The sequence below is a fragment of the Spermophilus citellus genome (assembly GCF_964194105.1).
Source record: "Spermophilus citellus genome assembly, chromosome: 13".
Lineage (NCBI taxonomy): Eukaryota > Metazoa > Chordata > Mammalia > Rodentia > Sciuridae > Spermophilus > Spermophilus citellus.
In genome coordinates this window covers 13,219,768-13,236,091 of record NC_138193.1, presented here as the reverse complement: position 1 = coordinate 13,236,091, position 16,324 = coordinate 13,219,768, and the positions used below count along the sequence as shown (strand labels likewise).

General features: G+C 51.6%; 2 protein-coding genes across 2 annotated transcripts in view; one reads left to right on the top strand and one right to left on the bottom strand.

Annotated features, from left to right (window-relative positions):
* LOC308632297 (myelin and lymphocyte protein) overlaps positions 1-16,324 on the top strand; it is a 357,374-nt gene that overhangs the window by 89,395 nt on the left and 251,655 nt on the right. The window lies entirely within an intron of this gene.
* LOC308632470 (uncharacterized protein) overlaps positions 1-16,324 on the bottom strand; it is a gene marked incomplete at its 3' end in the record, with an annotated part of 34,218 nt that overhangs the window by 16,560 nt on the left and 1,334 nt on the right. The window contains exons 2-7 of the mRNA XM_081264569.1: positions 8,905-9,092; positions 7,214-7,422; positions 6,772-6,977; positions 5,585-5,699; positions 4,124-4,239; positions 3,727-3,957 (exon numbers count right to left, since the gene is read on the bottom strand). Coding sequence (XP_081120695.1) covers positions 3,727-3,957; positions 4,124-4,239; positions 5,585-5,699; positions 6,772-6,977; positions 7,214-7,422; positions 8,905-9,092 — 1,065 coding nt within the window. The remainder of the gene's footprint in view (positions 1-3,726; positions 3,958-4,123; positions 4,240-5,584; positions 5,700-6,771; positions 6,978-7,213; positions 7,423-8,904; positions 9,093-16,324) is intronic.

Genomic DNA, 16,324 nt, shown 5'->3' with positions numbered 1-16,324 from the left:
TGAATACTCTACTGGGAGGTGGGAGGGACTGGAAGAAAAGTTGAGCATGGTTGGAGGAAGACCTAAACAGGGTTGCGCCCTGGGCAACAGTACCTTGTTCCTGTTGGCTCCACTGAATCCTCATTCTCCAAGTAGAGGTCCTCCTTCTCCTCTCCATCTTTCTCTCTCTCCCTCTCTGCCAGCCTCGTTCTCTCTCTCCCAGTCTATGCCTTTGTGGCAAGGGCTGAGGAGCTCTCCACTGCCACACACTAGAGCTTTATGGACAGCCTCAGTGCACAACCAAAGAGAAAGCTATGAAACCCGGAGAAAAGGCCTAGGATTCCTCCTCTGAGTTATTTTCCTCAAGTATGGCCACAGTGAGGACAGGCTGACCAGCATGGATACCACAATAGAGCCATGCTTCTGTGTTGGTGGAGCCTGCCTCCATGTGAACCAGGCTTCTGAGAATGGAGGCCACATTCCAAATGCTGCCCTACTGAGAACAATGGTTCCAAAGACCAACAAAGGGAATGCTTCCCTCCAACATGGTGTATGGCCCAGTGGTGCCATGACCCCGAGTGGGGGAATACAACAGCCTGCTTCTCCTTCCTCTGAACACCTGTTTCCTGTCGCCCTCCTCTAACCTAGAGCCTGTTCTCCATCCCTTCTGGGTTGGATGTGGGGATCTCTGCTATGAATTTCTTAGGCCACCAAGGCCCCACACAGACTTCCTCTTCCATAGACTCTACTAACCTAACAGTAGGTTAAGATAGGAGACAAGTGATCCTAGAACTCATAGGGATGGTGGTCTTCAGCGTACATAGGCTGGGATAATGGCTGCTGTGGTGTTTGGCTCACAAAATCCAACCAACCAACCAACAAAAAAGCACTGGCATTATTATCAGATGAGCTCTGTGGCCGACATGCTCAGGAAGCCCTCATCTGACTTTAGTTAAGGGTCATAACCTGGCTATTGTGATCACTCCTTGGCAAGTGGACTCAGGTGCGGAAGACCATGGAATTTATGCAAAAACAAATGATTCAGGCTGTCTCCCAGGCTGTGTTTTCTTCCCAATTTCATCCTGTTACTGCTTGCTAGAATCCTGGCAATGCTCTGCCCAGGCAGTGGTTTTCTGGTCACACAGAAGGCTTTCAATCGTACTGCTTCAGTCCACAAAATGCCAGCTCCATCTTTAGCCCATACATTCCCATGTTCCTCTGAAACCACTCCTATCCCAGACCATGAAAGCATACTGCTCCTGGAAAGAGGCTTTCCTCCTCACTCCTCAATGATGTCAGCTTTAGATACCTGTTCATGTCCAGGGGAGGCACCTGGTGGGGAGCCACAATATCCACTGGGGTATACCATTGGACCTCAAGACCTTCCTCAAGCAGAAGTGCACTAGCGTTTGTGCACGAACCCAACACACCCTGTTGGAGTATTCTTGGGGGTCAGAGACTACTCTTTGGTGCTAAGAGTTGACCTGAGTCCACATCCTGACCCTTGCTCTCTGCCATCTGACTGTCTCACTTACTCTGACGGTGAGAGATGATTTGGCCCAGCTCATATTCCTCCGGCTTCTCCTCAGTAAGCATGTGTAGCTCCAGGGCGCTGCGGATGACGTCAGAAGCCCTATCCTGGCAGGTCACCTGGAGGAGCATGGGAGACAGGCCTTCAGGAAATGGGCCTTGAAGTGACTACTCAAGGACAGTGGGCAGGGGCATTCTGGAGGCACCTCCACTCTAAATACAGGGCAACATCCATGACCCTACTACCTGAGGCTGGCCTCCTGCTCATCGCGTGGGCTCTTCCCACAGGCTACTAGCCCAATCCTTCTACATAGGACTTCCTGGGCCTGCCATTGCTCTTTGTGGAACTGCACTCCTCTCGAAGTGAAAGGACCCCACTACCTGCATACAGATGCAATCTCATCCCACAAGTTGGGAGGAATGGGACAATAGCCTCCAAGATCAAAGGTCTGCCCGAGGATGCAGTCGGCATTGGGAATGGCCTAGGCACAAAACCTAGAGGCTTTGGTCTGGATCGCCAGGGCCAAAAACAGACCCAGGAACATGACCACACACAGGAGTGCTGAAAGATAGCCACGAGAGCTCCTGGCCTCCAGAGGCTCCGTGCAGGCTGGGGTGTAGGAGGGCACCTCATCCGGCAAGGGTGGTCATTGGGTTACCTGGATATTTAGTGTGCTTGCTCCACATCCATATCGACTCTGCAGAGAGACCCTCTCAGCTCCTTGTTCAAGGAACATGCAGAACCTCACACTGCTGTCCTCCTCCATAGACGTCAGCATCCCATACAGGGGAACCTGCAACCTAGGTCCTGTCCTATTCTCATCTGTCACCCATACTTGCCCCTGCCCTTCTAGACTGCATGCTGCCACCTGACACACAGACTCCCTCAGACATGGCGGTGGACAAGCTGCTGCTCTCCCTCATCTCAGCTCCAGCCCTTCACACTGACCTCTCCCTTCTTGATTCCCATCTATCCTCCTGAACATCCAGAAGCTCCAAATTCAAGAGGGCATGAGTAGTCCATGGTATTGGACCAGTGTCTGCTCCACACCCAGGTGTAAGCACCAGGGGACACCCCTGCTCCCAGGCTTACCAGGACAGTCTTGGCCATCTTTGGACTTTGTTTTTCTATGTGGACCCGGATTAAGCAGGTGTCTCCCACCTGCTTGTGGGAAAGCGGCCTGGAGGACTTGCAGGTTGATTCTGAGAACTGTGGGGGATGGAACATCAGCAAACCCAGAAACAGAAAGCCACCCTAGCCTGTCAGTTGGCTCTATGGGCTTCTAGCACATATGTCCAGGTGATGAGGCCTCTTATTTCCCAGGTGGAAGTGGAATGGAAGCACAAGTACAGCTTGAATAAGGTAGGTGTTTACCTCCTTTCCCTTGACCTGGGGGCGTTTCCTCACGATGAAATATTTTATTCCCGGATTCATGGACAGACGCACAGGGACCTGCGCATCAAGTGTGCTCTGGGATGCAGGCTGCCTTTGTGGGTGGAAGAGGCAGATGCACTGAAAATTTTGGTCCTGACTGCCACTACACAAAACAGACTCAGATACAAGAGTGTGCACTTGAGTGCTTCATGATAGCCTTGAGAGGCCCTGGCCTCTGGAAGCTCGGTGCGGGTCTGGTTGGAATGATGTACTTGACTCTGCACTGGCAGTCACTGAGCATGTCTCCTCTGCAGCTGGACACCTGCAGCATTAGCGTGTCTACTGTACATCCATAGAAATACTGCCAAGAACCCCTTTAGCTCCGTATTTACATACATGCAAAGGCTAATATTCCGAAGCTTTGGCATGGCCCCCCAGGTGATCCTGACCCCAAATTCCTACACCTAGTCATGCTAAGGAGGTTCTCTTCCCTGCCACCAGGAACACATCCCCTCCTACACATGGGACAAGTCACTGCCACCTCCTCTGCTCCAACCTCACTCATTGAGAATACCAAGTTCTAGGCACTGCAGCCTGCACCCTGGACATATCTCTGACTTCATCTGTCCACAGTACTTCCGTCTGCACTTCTGGCCTGCAAAACCCACAATACACAGGCCCACTCACCGCTGGTGCTGGGCATGCTGATGCTCTCCCTCCTCAAGTCAACCCTTAAGACGGACCTCTCTCTTCTTTATTTCCCACCACAGCCCCGGGGTTGGCTATGTCTCCTGCCTTCCACTGTGTGGACACCCAGGAGGCAGCCCTGCTGTCGGGCTTACCAGGATGCGCTTTGTCTCCCTCCTGCTCTGTCCCTCTAGGAGGACGTGAACAAAGTGGCTGTCTTCCACCTGCTCGCTGGAGTGAAGCAGTGAGGAGCTGCTACTGGTGACTTTTCTCATGCACCACTCATTGCTTTGGGTGGCCTGGGGCAATGATCCTGCAGCCACTGCAGAGCTGCTGCTCACAGCTGCTGGGATCCTGGATGCCACTGCCACAGAAGGCTCCAAGAACTGTGGGGGATGACAACATCAGCAAAGCCCAGCACCTGCACCCCACCCAGCCTGGCAGTTGGCTCTGTGGGCATTCTACAACATCCATCCAGAACCTGAGGTTCTTGTCCCCTTGGAGGATGTGGAGTGGCACCAGGAGTGAAGAGTGAAGAAGGTGGCTGTTTACCTCCTTTGGCTTGACCTTCAACGACTTGCTGGCATCTGTTTCCCGAAGAAGAAAGTTATAATCCACTCCTCCATCCAGGTCGTAATATACGTTCCCATCAGCAGGGATCCTCAGCTCTGGAGAGGCAGGGGCAGAGGCGTGGTAGGTGACACTCAAGGAATACACTACCCAACATCCCCCACAACTGAGGGCCTCTGCCAGCTCAGGTCTCACACACAGACCTGAGAGCCCCCGAATCCAGCTACTGTTCCACCAAAGACTCCCCACTGATTCCTCCCTGAGGACCCTCTATGCACAGGAGGTCCACTACAGGAACACCTTTCAAGGAAATAGCCCCTTGTACCCCAGAACCTCTTAGTTCACGTTGGGCCCACCAAAGAGAAACAGCTAGACTTTGTATCTGGATTGGTCCCCAAAGACTCATGTGTTGAAGGTTTTCTCCCCACTGCAGCAATGATCACAGGTGGGTTTGGGGAAAAGCACTTGATGGTGGTGCCTCCACCTTGCCAGTGGATTCATCCACTCATACAGGGCTACACTAATTTGAGGGGTATGGTTTGGAGGTGTGTTGAGCGTGGGTGGAGGATGTCCACAGCAGGGCTGTGCCATCCAGAGCAATATATTTCTCTTGAGTTCCCCACTTCTGCATTTCCTCCTCATGAGTGTAATTCTCATTCACATTTTTAATCAATTTATTGTTATAGTTCTTGTTTGCCTTGTGTTTCTCCTTGTTCTTGTTCTTCTTCATCTTCTCCTCATGCTTCTTCTTACAGTCATCTTGACCTTCTTATTCATGGTCTCCTCCTTCAACTTATTTTCATTTTTCTACTACTACTACTACTACTACTTCTTCTTCTTCTTCTTCTTCTTCTTCTTCTTCTTCTTCTTCTTCTTCTTCTTCTTCTTCTTCTTTTCTCTCTCTCTCTCTCTCTCTCTCTCTCTCTCTCTCTCTCTCTCTCTCTCTCTCTTCTCTCTCTCCAAGAAGAGTTTACAAGCTGTGAACGGTTCTATTCTACCACATACTTCTCTCTAGAAATGGCCTCTGGTCCTAAGTGGACTCAGTTTGCAATGAATAGAAAGATTGGAAGCCAGAAGTGATTCTTCATTGAACTGCTTTTCTCATGTACTCGTCTAGGTCAGGAAAGGCTGCCAAAGTAGGCACCCTGTGGTTGTCTGTCTTCTTTGACACAAGACAAAGAAGCCTCTCTTCTTGGCCCCTTGTGGATAATAGCTTTGCAATGCCTCCTCAGGCCAAGGAAAGAACACATGATAGGCAGGTCCACAGCCCCGGGGGAACATGAAGAACCTGCAGATTTGTGCCCCATCATTACACTTTGTTTTGTGCACAAGTCCCACCAGACTCTTCCTGGGCATTGGATCAATGCACACAGTGTTTTGGCTCCCAGTTGTCCTGAGCCCACTGTGACTCACTGCTCCCTACCCTCTGATGGTTCCACTTACTCTGATGGTTCGAGACAATTTGCAGAAGTTCGTAGTTTTCTGGATCCTCCTGCTGGAGCAAGTGTGCATCTAAGGCCCTGCGGATGATGACTGCAGTGCTGTCCTGGCAGGTCACCTGAGCAGGGTTGGAGAAAGCTCATCAGACAGGGAATTTGGGAGTAGCTACCCAGAGGACAGTGCTCAAGGACAACCAGAGACAAGAGAGCTCTCAACACAAGGGCACCATCTTGTTACCCTGCTACCTGAGGCCTTCATGTGATCATGTGGGGTCTTCCTATGAGCCTCTAGTCCAGTCTTGGTACAAGAGTTTGCTTCAACCTGCTATGCCCTACAGGGACAAGGGAATAAGGACCAAAAGGCTTTGTACAGACACACTCTAGTCCCATCAAGATGGGAGGAATGGTCCAGTGGACTTCCATATCCCTGCTCTGGTCTGGGATGCAGCTGCATTTTTGTGTGGACCAGGCACGAACACTAGGTGATTTGGTCCTGACAGCCAGGGCACAGCACACACTAGGACTCTTTAATGATAGGCATGGAAGTTGCTGGGCTCGAGAGTGTCAGTGCTTGCTGGGGTGTCAGGAGGTTTGGACCCAGCAGGTGCAGTGGTTCAACATGGCTCCCCTGGAGGTGGACACCAGAGTCTCATGATGGATACTCCACACCCAGGAAAATTCTGCAGAGAGAGCCGCTAAATCTCTATTCACATACATGCAAACTAGGACACTAATGGGCCCCTCCAAGGCCCCCAGTTGTCTGTGACCCACACCTACCCACCGTAATCATTCTACAATGGCTCCCTTCCCTTCAACCAGCAACATGTCCCCTCCCACACACCAGAAAATGACTGCCAACTCCTCTGCTTCAACCTCCACGGTTCAATATACTCTTCCTCAATATCCAAATCAGTAGAGGATGGCCTGTACCCTCGATATTTCTCTGACCTCCTCTGAACCCAGCACTCACTCCTGCACTTCTGACCTGCACACCCCAAAACACGCAGGCCCACTCCCACCCAGACCTGGCATGCTGCTGCTCTCCCGCCTCTCTCTTCCTCATTTTATGCTCTCCTTCCTGACCTTCCAGAAGCTCCAGTTCAAGAAGACAGGCCTAGTCCAAGGTGTTTGCTGTGGACTTGGTCTTCCCCAGTGTGGGCTCCCAGGAGACTCCCCTGCTCGAAGACTCACCAGGATGCTCTTGTATTGTGTTGTCCTTTCGTCTTCCAGGTAGACGTGAATGAGGCACCTGCCTCTCATCCGCTTGTTATATTGGGGCCGTGGGGAGTACCTAGTGGAGACCCCTGATGTCCTAGACTCCAGCTCTGCCCCTTCCCAGGGAGAAGGCTCTGGCTCTGGGGTTGGCTTAGGAGCCGTGACAGGAACTGAGCTTGTAGCTAGAGGAGAAAAGATGCCAACATGACTGCCTTGCCCTGACCTTCGCACAGACACACAATACCCCTGCTGCCAGGAAGAACTCAGGCCCTTAGCCCACACAGGACCTCTTTGCAGACTGGGGTCACTTCCTGAATGGACAAAGGCTTATCCTAATTTCCAGCCCAACACCAGGCATATAGATTCCCTGCAGTGGGACAACAGTCGGACCTTTCCTCATATACCCTTAGGTACTCACCCAAGTCCGCCTGGCTCTCAGGCTCTGCCTGGCTTGATATGCCATCTTCAGTTGGGGCCAGGAGGTGGTGTGCTTGGTGCTCCAGGTACAAGCCAACCAGCAAGAGCCCCATGTACGGCAGCAGCAGCTGCAGACTCAGAGAGCCTGGAGGCTGATGGGAAGCCTCGGTGTAGAAGTTCACCCAGGTCCCCAGGAAGGAAGGTGAGGCACTGTGGGGAGGCAGGTGTGGAGTCAGCAAAACCCTGGCCTTGCCTTCGCCATGGCCTCCAGAGCCAACCTCTGACCCTACACTTGTGAACCGTCCCTGGTTCTGAACACACCAGTCCACCTCAGACAAGACACAGTGGCTGTACAGGCAGGGACAGGACAAGTCGCTAGGCAAAGAGCCTTCAAGGAAGGAGCGTTAGATCCATGGTATGACCAGCTCTCCCCTCCTCTGGGCAGGCCTGACACTCTTCTTCCCCTTGGCTACGTGCTCTCCAACCTGGAATGCACCTTCCAGGAGTGTCTGTCCTCCTGCCCACACTTCTCAGGGCTCAAGAGACACCTCCTCCCCTGGCGTGGGCTGCAATGCTACCTCATTCTCTGTGAGCTCTCACTGAGTCCCCCTGAGTAGCGGTGGACCTCTCTTTTCCCATGAGTGCAGACCACATCTCTGTGGCCCTGGGGGAGGACAGGGAGGTGTAGTGTGGGGGATCCATTGTCCCAGGGGCTTCCCCAGAGGACCATGACTCCACCTACAACTCCCTGCCTTACCCCTCCGACTGTTGAAGCCCCACACCTCACACTGCAGGCAGCAAACAGAATTGGGGAGAGCAGTCTCTCCTCAGCCTTCCCAAGTCATATCACCTTGCAGGTCCCTATTCTGGAAACAGGAGCCACCCTCTTGACCCCAAGCCCATTCCATGTGGAAGTTGGTCCAGGGGTCCACCATAGTCACTGAAGAGGACAACGTGGAGTTATGCCCCATGGAGTCAGGGATGCAGTCACATGTAGGATATGTACTCATGGCACCTGCAGTTTTAGGCTGACCCCCCATGAAAAGGGACACAATGGCAGTCATTTGCACCCCATTTTTCACTGAGTTATGAAACGTGACTGGAAACGTGTCTTCACACAGTGGGTGCTTTCTCCATGTTCATCAGTGAATGAGCCCAAACTGCTGATTCCCACATATCTCTGGGTGTGGGAGCTGCCATGTCCAAAGCCCCTGTCCAGCTATGTCCCAGCTAGGACGCTCTGTCCCACTATGGAAACTAACATGTCTTTATTAACCCAAAAGTGCTTTTCCCAATTCCCGAGTTTTGAGACGCCTCTGGCACAGATCTACTTTCTTCACAAAGCCAACATCAACCAGAAAGACCACCTGGCCTCACTGAGTCCACCTGGGAATGAGCTCAGCGCACACCATTGAGCTGTGGTGCCCAGTGTGTGGGGACTGCTCCCCGGACCTCTGTGGATCAGCTGGAGTCAGGATGGTTTCTCTGCCTGAGAGGGAAAGTTCACTCCTCTTGCAAGGCTGTGGCTGGCACCTCCAGGACTCGTCCCATTCGGGGATGACATTCCACTATGAGTGTGGTCCTCTATCTCATTAGGTATCACAAAACTTTGGGTCCCTGAGAGGTACATGGCAGCCCCAAGACCCAGGCATGAGGGGGCTACTCACGTGGGCTTGGTGGTCTGGTGCTTACCTTGGGAACAAGAGATCCAGCACCTGCTGGGTGGGGATGGAATCCCATGAGATGAACCCCATGTTGCTGCTGAAATGTAGGTTCCTCCCACAAATGACAGGCAGGAGCTCATTCCTAAGCTGGTCCTGCCTGTAAGGTTCAAGGCTCTGTACCCTGAAGGGCTCCTCCGTGTTCTGATCATTTTCACCCTGGGTTGGGACCAAGAATGGTGGGTTCAAAATGGAAATGGTGACAAACAGAAAAATGACTTGTGCCAATACACTAGAGTCAAAGCACAATGGGACAGTTCCCATCAGTACAAACACACACACACACACACACACACACACACACACACACACACAGAGTCAGAAAAGGAGTCCTGGGCCATTCATCAGGGATCAGACTAGAGGGCCTGCTGGGCTCACCTGCCCTGTGCTACTCACTGTTACTCTTGAGCTTCTCTGCGACATTTGCCAGAGGCTCTGGCGTCTAAGATGAAGCCTCACCCAGTGCATCCACAAAAGGGCTAGTTGGCCCCCCTGAGATTCCTGGGAGCCTGAGGCTCGGCATTGTTTGCAACCACAGGGGAACATCCTTCTCACTCCAGTGTCTCCAACCAAATGAGCTCGGATGGCTTGGTCAGTGAAGTGGGTGCCTGGATACCAGGGTTCCATGTTCTGTTTGATCCATTGTCAAGGCAATGATGTCATTTCCTGTGCCCATACCTGAGCCTCTTTTCACATAAGACCACTTTCAAAAGCCCTAAGGGCTGCTGATTTCTCCTCCATGCCTACCCATCTCAGGTGCGCAGGTGTTCACCAACAGCTACCCAAATACCCCCACCAGCATCTGCCCTGCTTGGTGCCACTAGAGTTCCAGCTTGGAGCCTTCACAAATGCATTCACAACCAGTCCTTCCCTCTCAGCAGCTTTTGGACCCTGGTCCCATCATTGTGCAACTCATGGTGTGCCCAGTCTTTTCTGGAAAGTAGGGTACCATCTAATCTCTAGGGTTTATTGTGTCTATTGGCCCATAACACCCTCTATTCTCTCTGAAACCAGAGATGGGACTCACAGGTGGCTAAAGCACAAATGTAGAGATGGGACAATCACAAGAAGGGGAGAGACAAAGAATGCACCCTAACTCAATCATGCCTGTGTCCCACACAGGGACGTGGCCAATGTCCGTCCCATCGTGGCTGCAGTTCCCACTCTACACCATGGCAAGTTGGAGGTGACTGAGATGCAGAGGCTGCTCCCCTCTGCCATACAACTTCCCAAGGCTTCTCCTAAGATTTCAAAAGGGCCAAGTGTGTCTAGTGTTGGGGTCTCACAGAGACTCCGAGGTACCACAGCATCCTGCTGCCCAGAACCAGTTCACCCCTCACATCCAGGGGGCTCAGCCTCTGGATTCATAGGAATTGAAGTGGGTACAGGTGATGGGATATCACCTCCAAGACTGAGTTATGCCAAGTCCATGACCCCTATCTGCATCCCTGTCTCCAGCACCACTCCCCCCTCTCTCTTTCCTCCTCAGAGCAAACAAGTCCATTTAGCAAGTGTGTCCTGGGATAAAGACATGACAGACACCCATCCTCTCATTACAAAAACACTGAGGCTCAGCCAACATGGATCCTACCAGGAACACAGGCATAAATTCAGACTCCGATCCTCCCAGCTGAGCCTCAGTGGAGCCTGGACTCCCAGCCTCCTGAGTCAAGGAAACAGAGGTGCCTAGCCAAGCCACCTTGGATGCAGCTGCACATAAACTGAACTTATCAATGCCCCTTGCTCTCAGTTTTGAGTAAGAGGGGAGGTGGTGTCCCACAACCCTGGACATTAAGTGCAGTCTCCAGGCTTTGGGGTGTGCCCTGGCCTCTCTCTATCTGCCCAGGCCCTCCAACCCACACTGGCCTTTTACCCAACCTCCTCCTAGGGCCAAACTCAATCCTGCCTCTCAATTTCTGCTGCCTTCCCCAACACACTGCTCCCAAAAATGAGCAGGGCTGGCTCTCTGTTATCATGCTGGTGCCAGCAGCAGTGCCACCCCACTGACATAATTCTGAGTCCCCACCTAGGCACTCCAGCTGCCTTTGCCACACCTGGCCTGTTTGGGCTCTGGCTCTTGCTCTTTTCTTTCATGTGCATGTGTTTTGAGGTTTTGAGTTTCTCCCATTGCAGAACTGCAGCTGTAGCAGGGTAGAGCTCATGAGGGTGACATTCTGAGCCTCATCCAATCCCATCAGGACTGTTAACTGGGGTGACTGCTGGAACACAGTGATGAGTGAACACATGGGAGGTAGTTGGACTCACCCTGCCTCTGAGTGGTTTCCTTTCAGGACAGGAATGTAGGGATGGGAGCCCCTGGTGTGGGATGCTTTGGACAAGGCGTGACCATGGGCTCTCTTTCCTAGCAAAAATGGCTCCACTGAGCATGGAGAGCACTGTCATTCCTGGTGGCTAACAACACCCCTGGACCCCAGAAAGGAACCCACACTCAAGTTTTACGTCTGAGTGTGCGTGTCCTGAGGAAATGAGGTCTCCCGATCCCAGGTGCAAAGGGGTAAGTCCTCTAACTCCAGGGGCCATGAAGGGACATCTGAGTTTCCCCTGTCCTTCTTTCCCTCTCTGAACCCAGGGTGTCCTCACACTAACCACAGTTAGGACCCTGGCCTCATTCCCCAATGAGGATCATTAGGATCTATAAAGGACAGTCTCTAAGATGCTCAGTGGACCCACACCCTCTGCTCAACCCATATCCCTATTCACCCAAGATGCAAGAGGATTTCTATTCAGGAAAACCAGGAAAGGGAGAGCCTTTCTCAAGGACACAAGGACATTAGTGAGTGAGGGAGTGATTAATGGATGGAGAACTATTTCCACCACCAACTTCCAGAGCATATATGGCCCTTTGGGCACAGGTCCGTACCCTTTTTTTTCCAATCAAGTTTTTCAGAGAAGTGAGGCTGCCTTCTAGATGGCACCTCCACACTAAGGGGGTCTCCTACTTCTTCCACATGTACGTAGTGGGCAATGGGCCTCCCACTATGTGCATCCGAGAACACTCTGTGGGCATCTGTAGCCTTTCAAGACCCTGGAAACCATGCGGGCACCCCAGCACCAGCAGAGCATTTGTGCACATCACAACAATCACCCCGGGTGAGAACTCTCCACTCCACTCTGTACTATGCCCTGCCATCTGTACTGATCAGTCCAACCCCTCTCCTTCCTGTTTCTTGATTATACTACCATGGTCCCCACACATGGATGCCAGGGTACTTGTGGCCCACCCCAACCATTTGGGTTCCAGGAACAAATGACACAGTGGGATGTGTTTGGGAACTTCTGGATGACGGGAAGTCCCACCCTCCAGGTTTTCATCTTCAAGGTAATGAGTGCAGAGGGAGCCAGGAGGGCTCTGTCAGGTAGAGAGAGGTGGGAGCTGACTGAGCCTCAACTAAGTGCCCAGGACTCTGGGTTCAGAGCTGGTGTTATGTGGAATTGTTGAGAGACGTGAAGAAAACCCAGCTCACTGTATGCAGACAGCAGATGCCCTCACGTGGTCAGGCTGCTGTGCTTCTCAGAGCCCCAAGATGTTCCACAGGTGTGGAGGTGGGGAACCCACGTGCCAGCCCAGGCTGCTCCTGAGCACCTCTACCTGGTTTCGAAAAACGTGACTCAGCTTTAGAGTCATCACATCAATGTATCCCGGCCCCCCACCCCCAAAAAAAAGTTCTCTCAGAGACACTGAGGTTCCACTGGCTCTGGACTTGCCCTTTTCTCTGGGATTCTGGGGGCCCATTAATTAGGAGGTTACAACAATTCTCGGCACACAGGCTGAGCCCACTGAGATCCCAGGAGTATCCAGGCATTGCTTCTATTTATAGTCCATCATGACCCACGACACAGTGGACACGTATTGCACTCACCTAAAGAAACCACCAGGCCCAGGGCCTTCGTGCCACTGGCCTGCAGAGACCTGGAGGAGCAGGCAACCTATAGGCTGCGTGGTACCAAAGACCCTAGATCCTGGGATCTGAGCTGGACACACAGCTCATGTGCACACAGTCACCACTGTCACTGAGAGTGCAATTGAAGCATCCGCAGAGTTAGCAGTGGACCTGGTATGCCCACAAGTGGGGATGATCTGCATCCCTTGAATATGATCGTGTCCAGAGAAAGGCAAATTTTGTAGGACTTCACTTATCTCAGATTCTCAATTATCAGGTTCATAAAAAGTAAATACAATGTTCTTTTCCTGGGCCTCAAGGGCACTAGAATTCAGCATTGATGGCAAGAGTATGTCCACGTTAGTTCTGGAGATGCATGGTGGTGACGCCTATACACCAACATAAACATGGTTAATGCCACTCAACTGTGTACTCCAAAATGGTTTAATTACAAAACGGATGTTTGGTGCCAATTACCACAATGTAAACACTTGGGAGACTGCTGATTGACTCATCTTAGCATAATTTGTGTTGTGATGGCAGAATACAAGACACTGGGTAATTCATAGCACAGATTTTATTTCTCAAACTTGGGAGGCTGGAAGACCAAGACCGGGGGCCAACTTGTAAGAACGTTCTTGTTGTGTCCTCCTGGGGAAGCAGGTGAAACAGGGACAAGGGCTGATTTGAGAAGCCCTTTCCCAGGGAAGGAGAATCCATGGCCTAAGCACATCTTCAAGTTCCCACCCGCTGACACATCAGAGTGCAGAGACAGAATAGAATGACAGCCCATGCTCCCCAGAACATCCCAACTTCTTGGCATGACTCCATTTCTGCAACATTTCACAAGAGTTAAGCTGAACACATGGGGAGAGGGCTCCCTTCTCATCTGCTGCTTGCAGTGTTGCAGGTGGCCTTACAAGCCATCACTGAGGTTCTGCACAACAGCTCTGACTGTCCGCCTATCACATCCCCATGAGGCTGACTCACACACAAGTCCTGAACACTCCCAAGTCCAGAAACCAGAAACGTTACAAGAAATTCAAGGGAGATTTGTTCAAAGTCCGCCCAAAACACCATCCACACAGGCTCAAGTCTCTTACAAAAATGCCAGAGTATTTGCATCTAAACGCTGCATATCTTCTTCCTGTAGCACTTCCATTATCTCTAGATGACTTCTGACACCTAATACAATGAAAGGGCAGTGTCACTCTCTGTAACACTGTAAGATCCAGGAAACAATGAGGAGAGAAGAATCTGTCCAGAGAGACACAACTCCTTTCCTGATACTTTGGATTTCCAGCTGGTGGGGATCATGGATGCAGAAGAATTGGTGCAGGGCCAACTGCACTTTCTTGCTTTGCATTGAGGGGAGGAAACACTGCAGCCAGGATGAGGGCTTCTAGGAGCTGATATCCTTCAAGTCAACATCTGGACACATCTGACCTTCAGGCTGGAAGACTTTCTAGCAGGGGATCCAAGGACTTGCCTACTGTGGAAGGAATCCAAAAGAATAACTTACTTTAAAGGGCATCAAAGAGGTTCAGGAGGGAGGGAGCCAACCCAATTGTCTAGACCACTTTTAGAGGTCAGGGGGTGGGTTCCAATGCAAACACCGCAGTCCCATGGAGAATTCTGCAGTGTGTTGGTGATTAAGGAGAATGTGTGAATCCAGGGGTCACTAGGTCCTCTCAGCCATAAGGAGGGAACCTGCCATAAAGGAACTAGGACAAGGGTGCGAGGAATGCTCACTGGGGGGGGGGTCTGAAGGAAGGAAAGTGTACTCATTAGAAAAGTGTCCCCTGAAAATTCTTAGCCAGCCAAAAGTCGTGTGAACTGGTGTGGAAAAAGAGTCTTTGCACAGTGATGAAGCTAAGAGCTCACATGATGGAACACAGCATCAACTGGGCCCAAATCCAATATCTGATATTCTTGCAGGAAGAGGGGAGTCTGCACCCAGAGACCAGGGAGACTTGGGGATACCGGCTATGTGAGCTTGGAGCCAGGACAGGATGCCCATATGGGAACCACAGATCATGGGATGCTGAGAGCCATTGCCAAGTAGGAATGACGCATCGAAATTTCCTTGCCAGCGTACCCCATGTTGCTTAGAGGAAGGACTCGTGGAAATGGACTTGCCTTGGACATTCGCTGTGACATTGCATGTATTCTTGAGTAAGGTGACCTTGCTCAAGGACCAGGGCGGATCCGGGTTTAGAGCTGATCAGGTTTTGCGGAGTATCCCGTCCTTGGGTTTAGGGCGGTTCCAGGTTTAAGGTGTACCCTGCCAGGGATTAGGGCATATCCTGCTGCCTCAGGCACACCCATTCCTTGAGTTCCCGTTGAGTTCTTGTGGGATTCAGAAAGTTTTGGGGATTCAAAGCCTGGTGGAGTACGTGAAATTTGCGGCAGAACGTGAATTTCCCCAGAACGTGTTGGCAGGGGGCCGGTGTGAGTTCGGGAATAAAGAATTGCTGTTTGAATCTACAAAGCTGTGAGTGGCTCGTGATTCTGTGCCCAGCCAGACTGCGGCAATGGGCAGCAGTAGGAGAGTGGGCAAGGGCTGCGAGAGTTGGGGGGACAGTCCCCTAGGAACCTGTGAGGTGTTGTGGCACTGGGAAGGCCCAACACCTAGTGTGTTGAGCTCCTGGAACTTGAAGAAAGGCCCTTCCTCTGTTGATGGCCACCCACTTGACAGGGTTTAGTTGTAGCAGCCCTAGGACCCAGCTGAAGGTCTGAGCATGTTGGCCATGCAGGTTGGATCTGGACCACAGACACACTCTGATGACTGTAGGGTCTCAGCCCTGCGTCAACACAAGCACCAAGTCAGGCCAGGTGGGGAAAGGGCTAGGCACACACTGTGGGGGCTGGTGCCTGTGTTACTGGGAGCACTTCTGACCCCAATTCCCAGATCTGCTGCCAACTCAGGCTACAGAGGAGGGTACAGGGACACAGAGCATGGATCTGCCCCACTCAGTGGGCCCAGGCCAACACCACACCCAGCAGCCTCGTCCCATGCCCAATGAGTCTCGAAGCGGCCCCCTCTTCCCATCCTGAGCGCTCTTCCCTTCCTCATGTGCCACTACCTTCCCACTGTCTCTGGAAATATCTACTTGGTGTGGTCCTCTGGCAGTTTATTATTTAAGTTAAAAAAAAAACAGGTCTTGGTGCTCAAAAATATTTGATTTGCCCACCCTCATCCCCCAACCCCAATATTTTCATTATTTCCTCAACATATGAAATTTTACTAGCAAAAAGTTAATTTTGAATTATACAAAGTTGATTCAAATAACATTGGTATAAATAATCAATCACCATACTTTCAATGTTTGTTCTCCTTTCCTGTTAGAAACCGCTTGGAAAAAAGAGAGCAGAGGGGGCTGGGGATGTGGCTCAAGTGGTAACGTGTTCGACTGGCATGCGCGAGTCAGTGGGTTCGATCCTCAGCACCACATAAAATAAAATAAAGATGTGTCCACTGAAAACTGA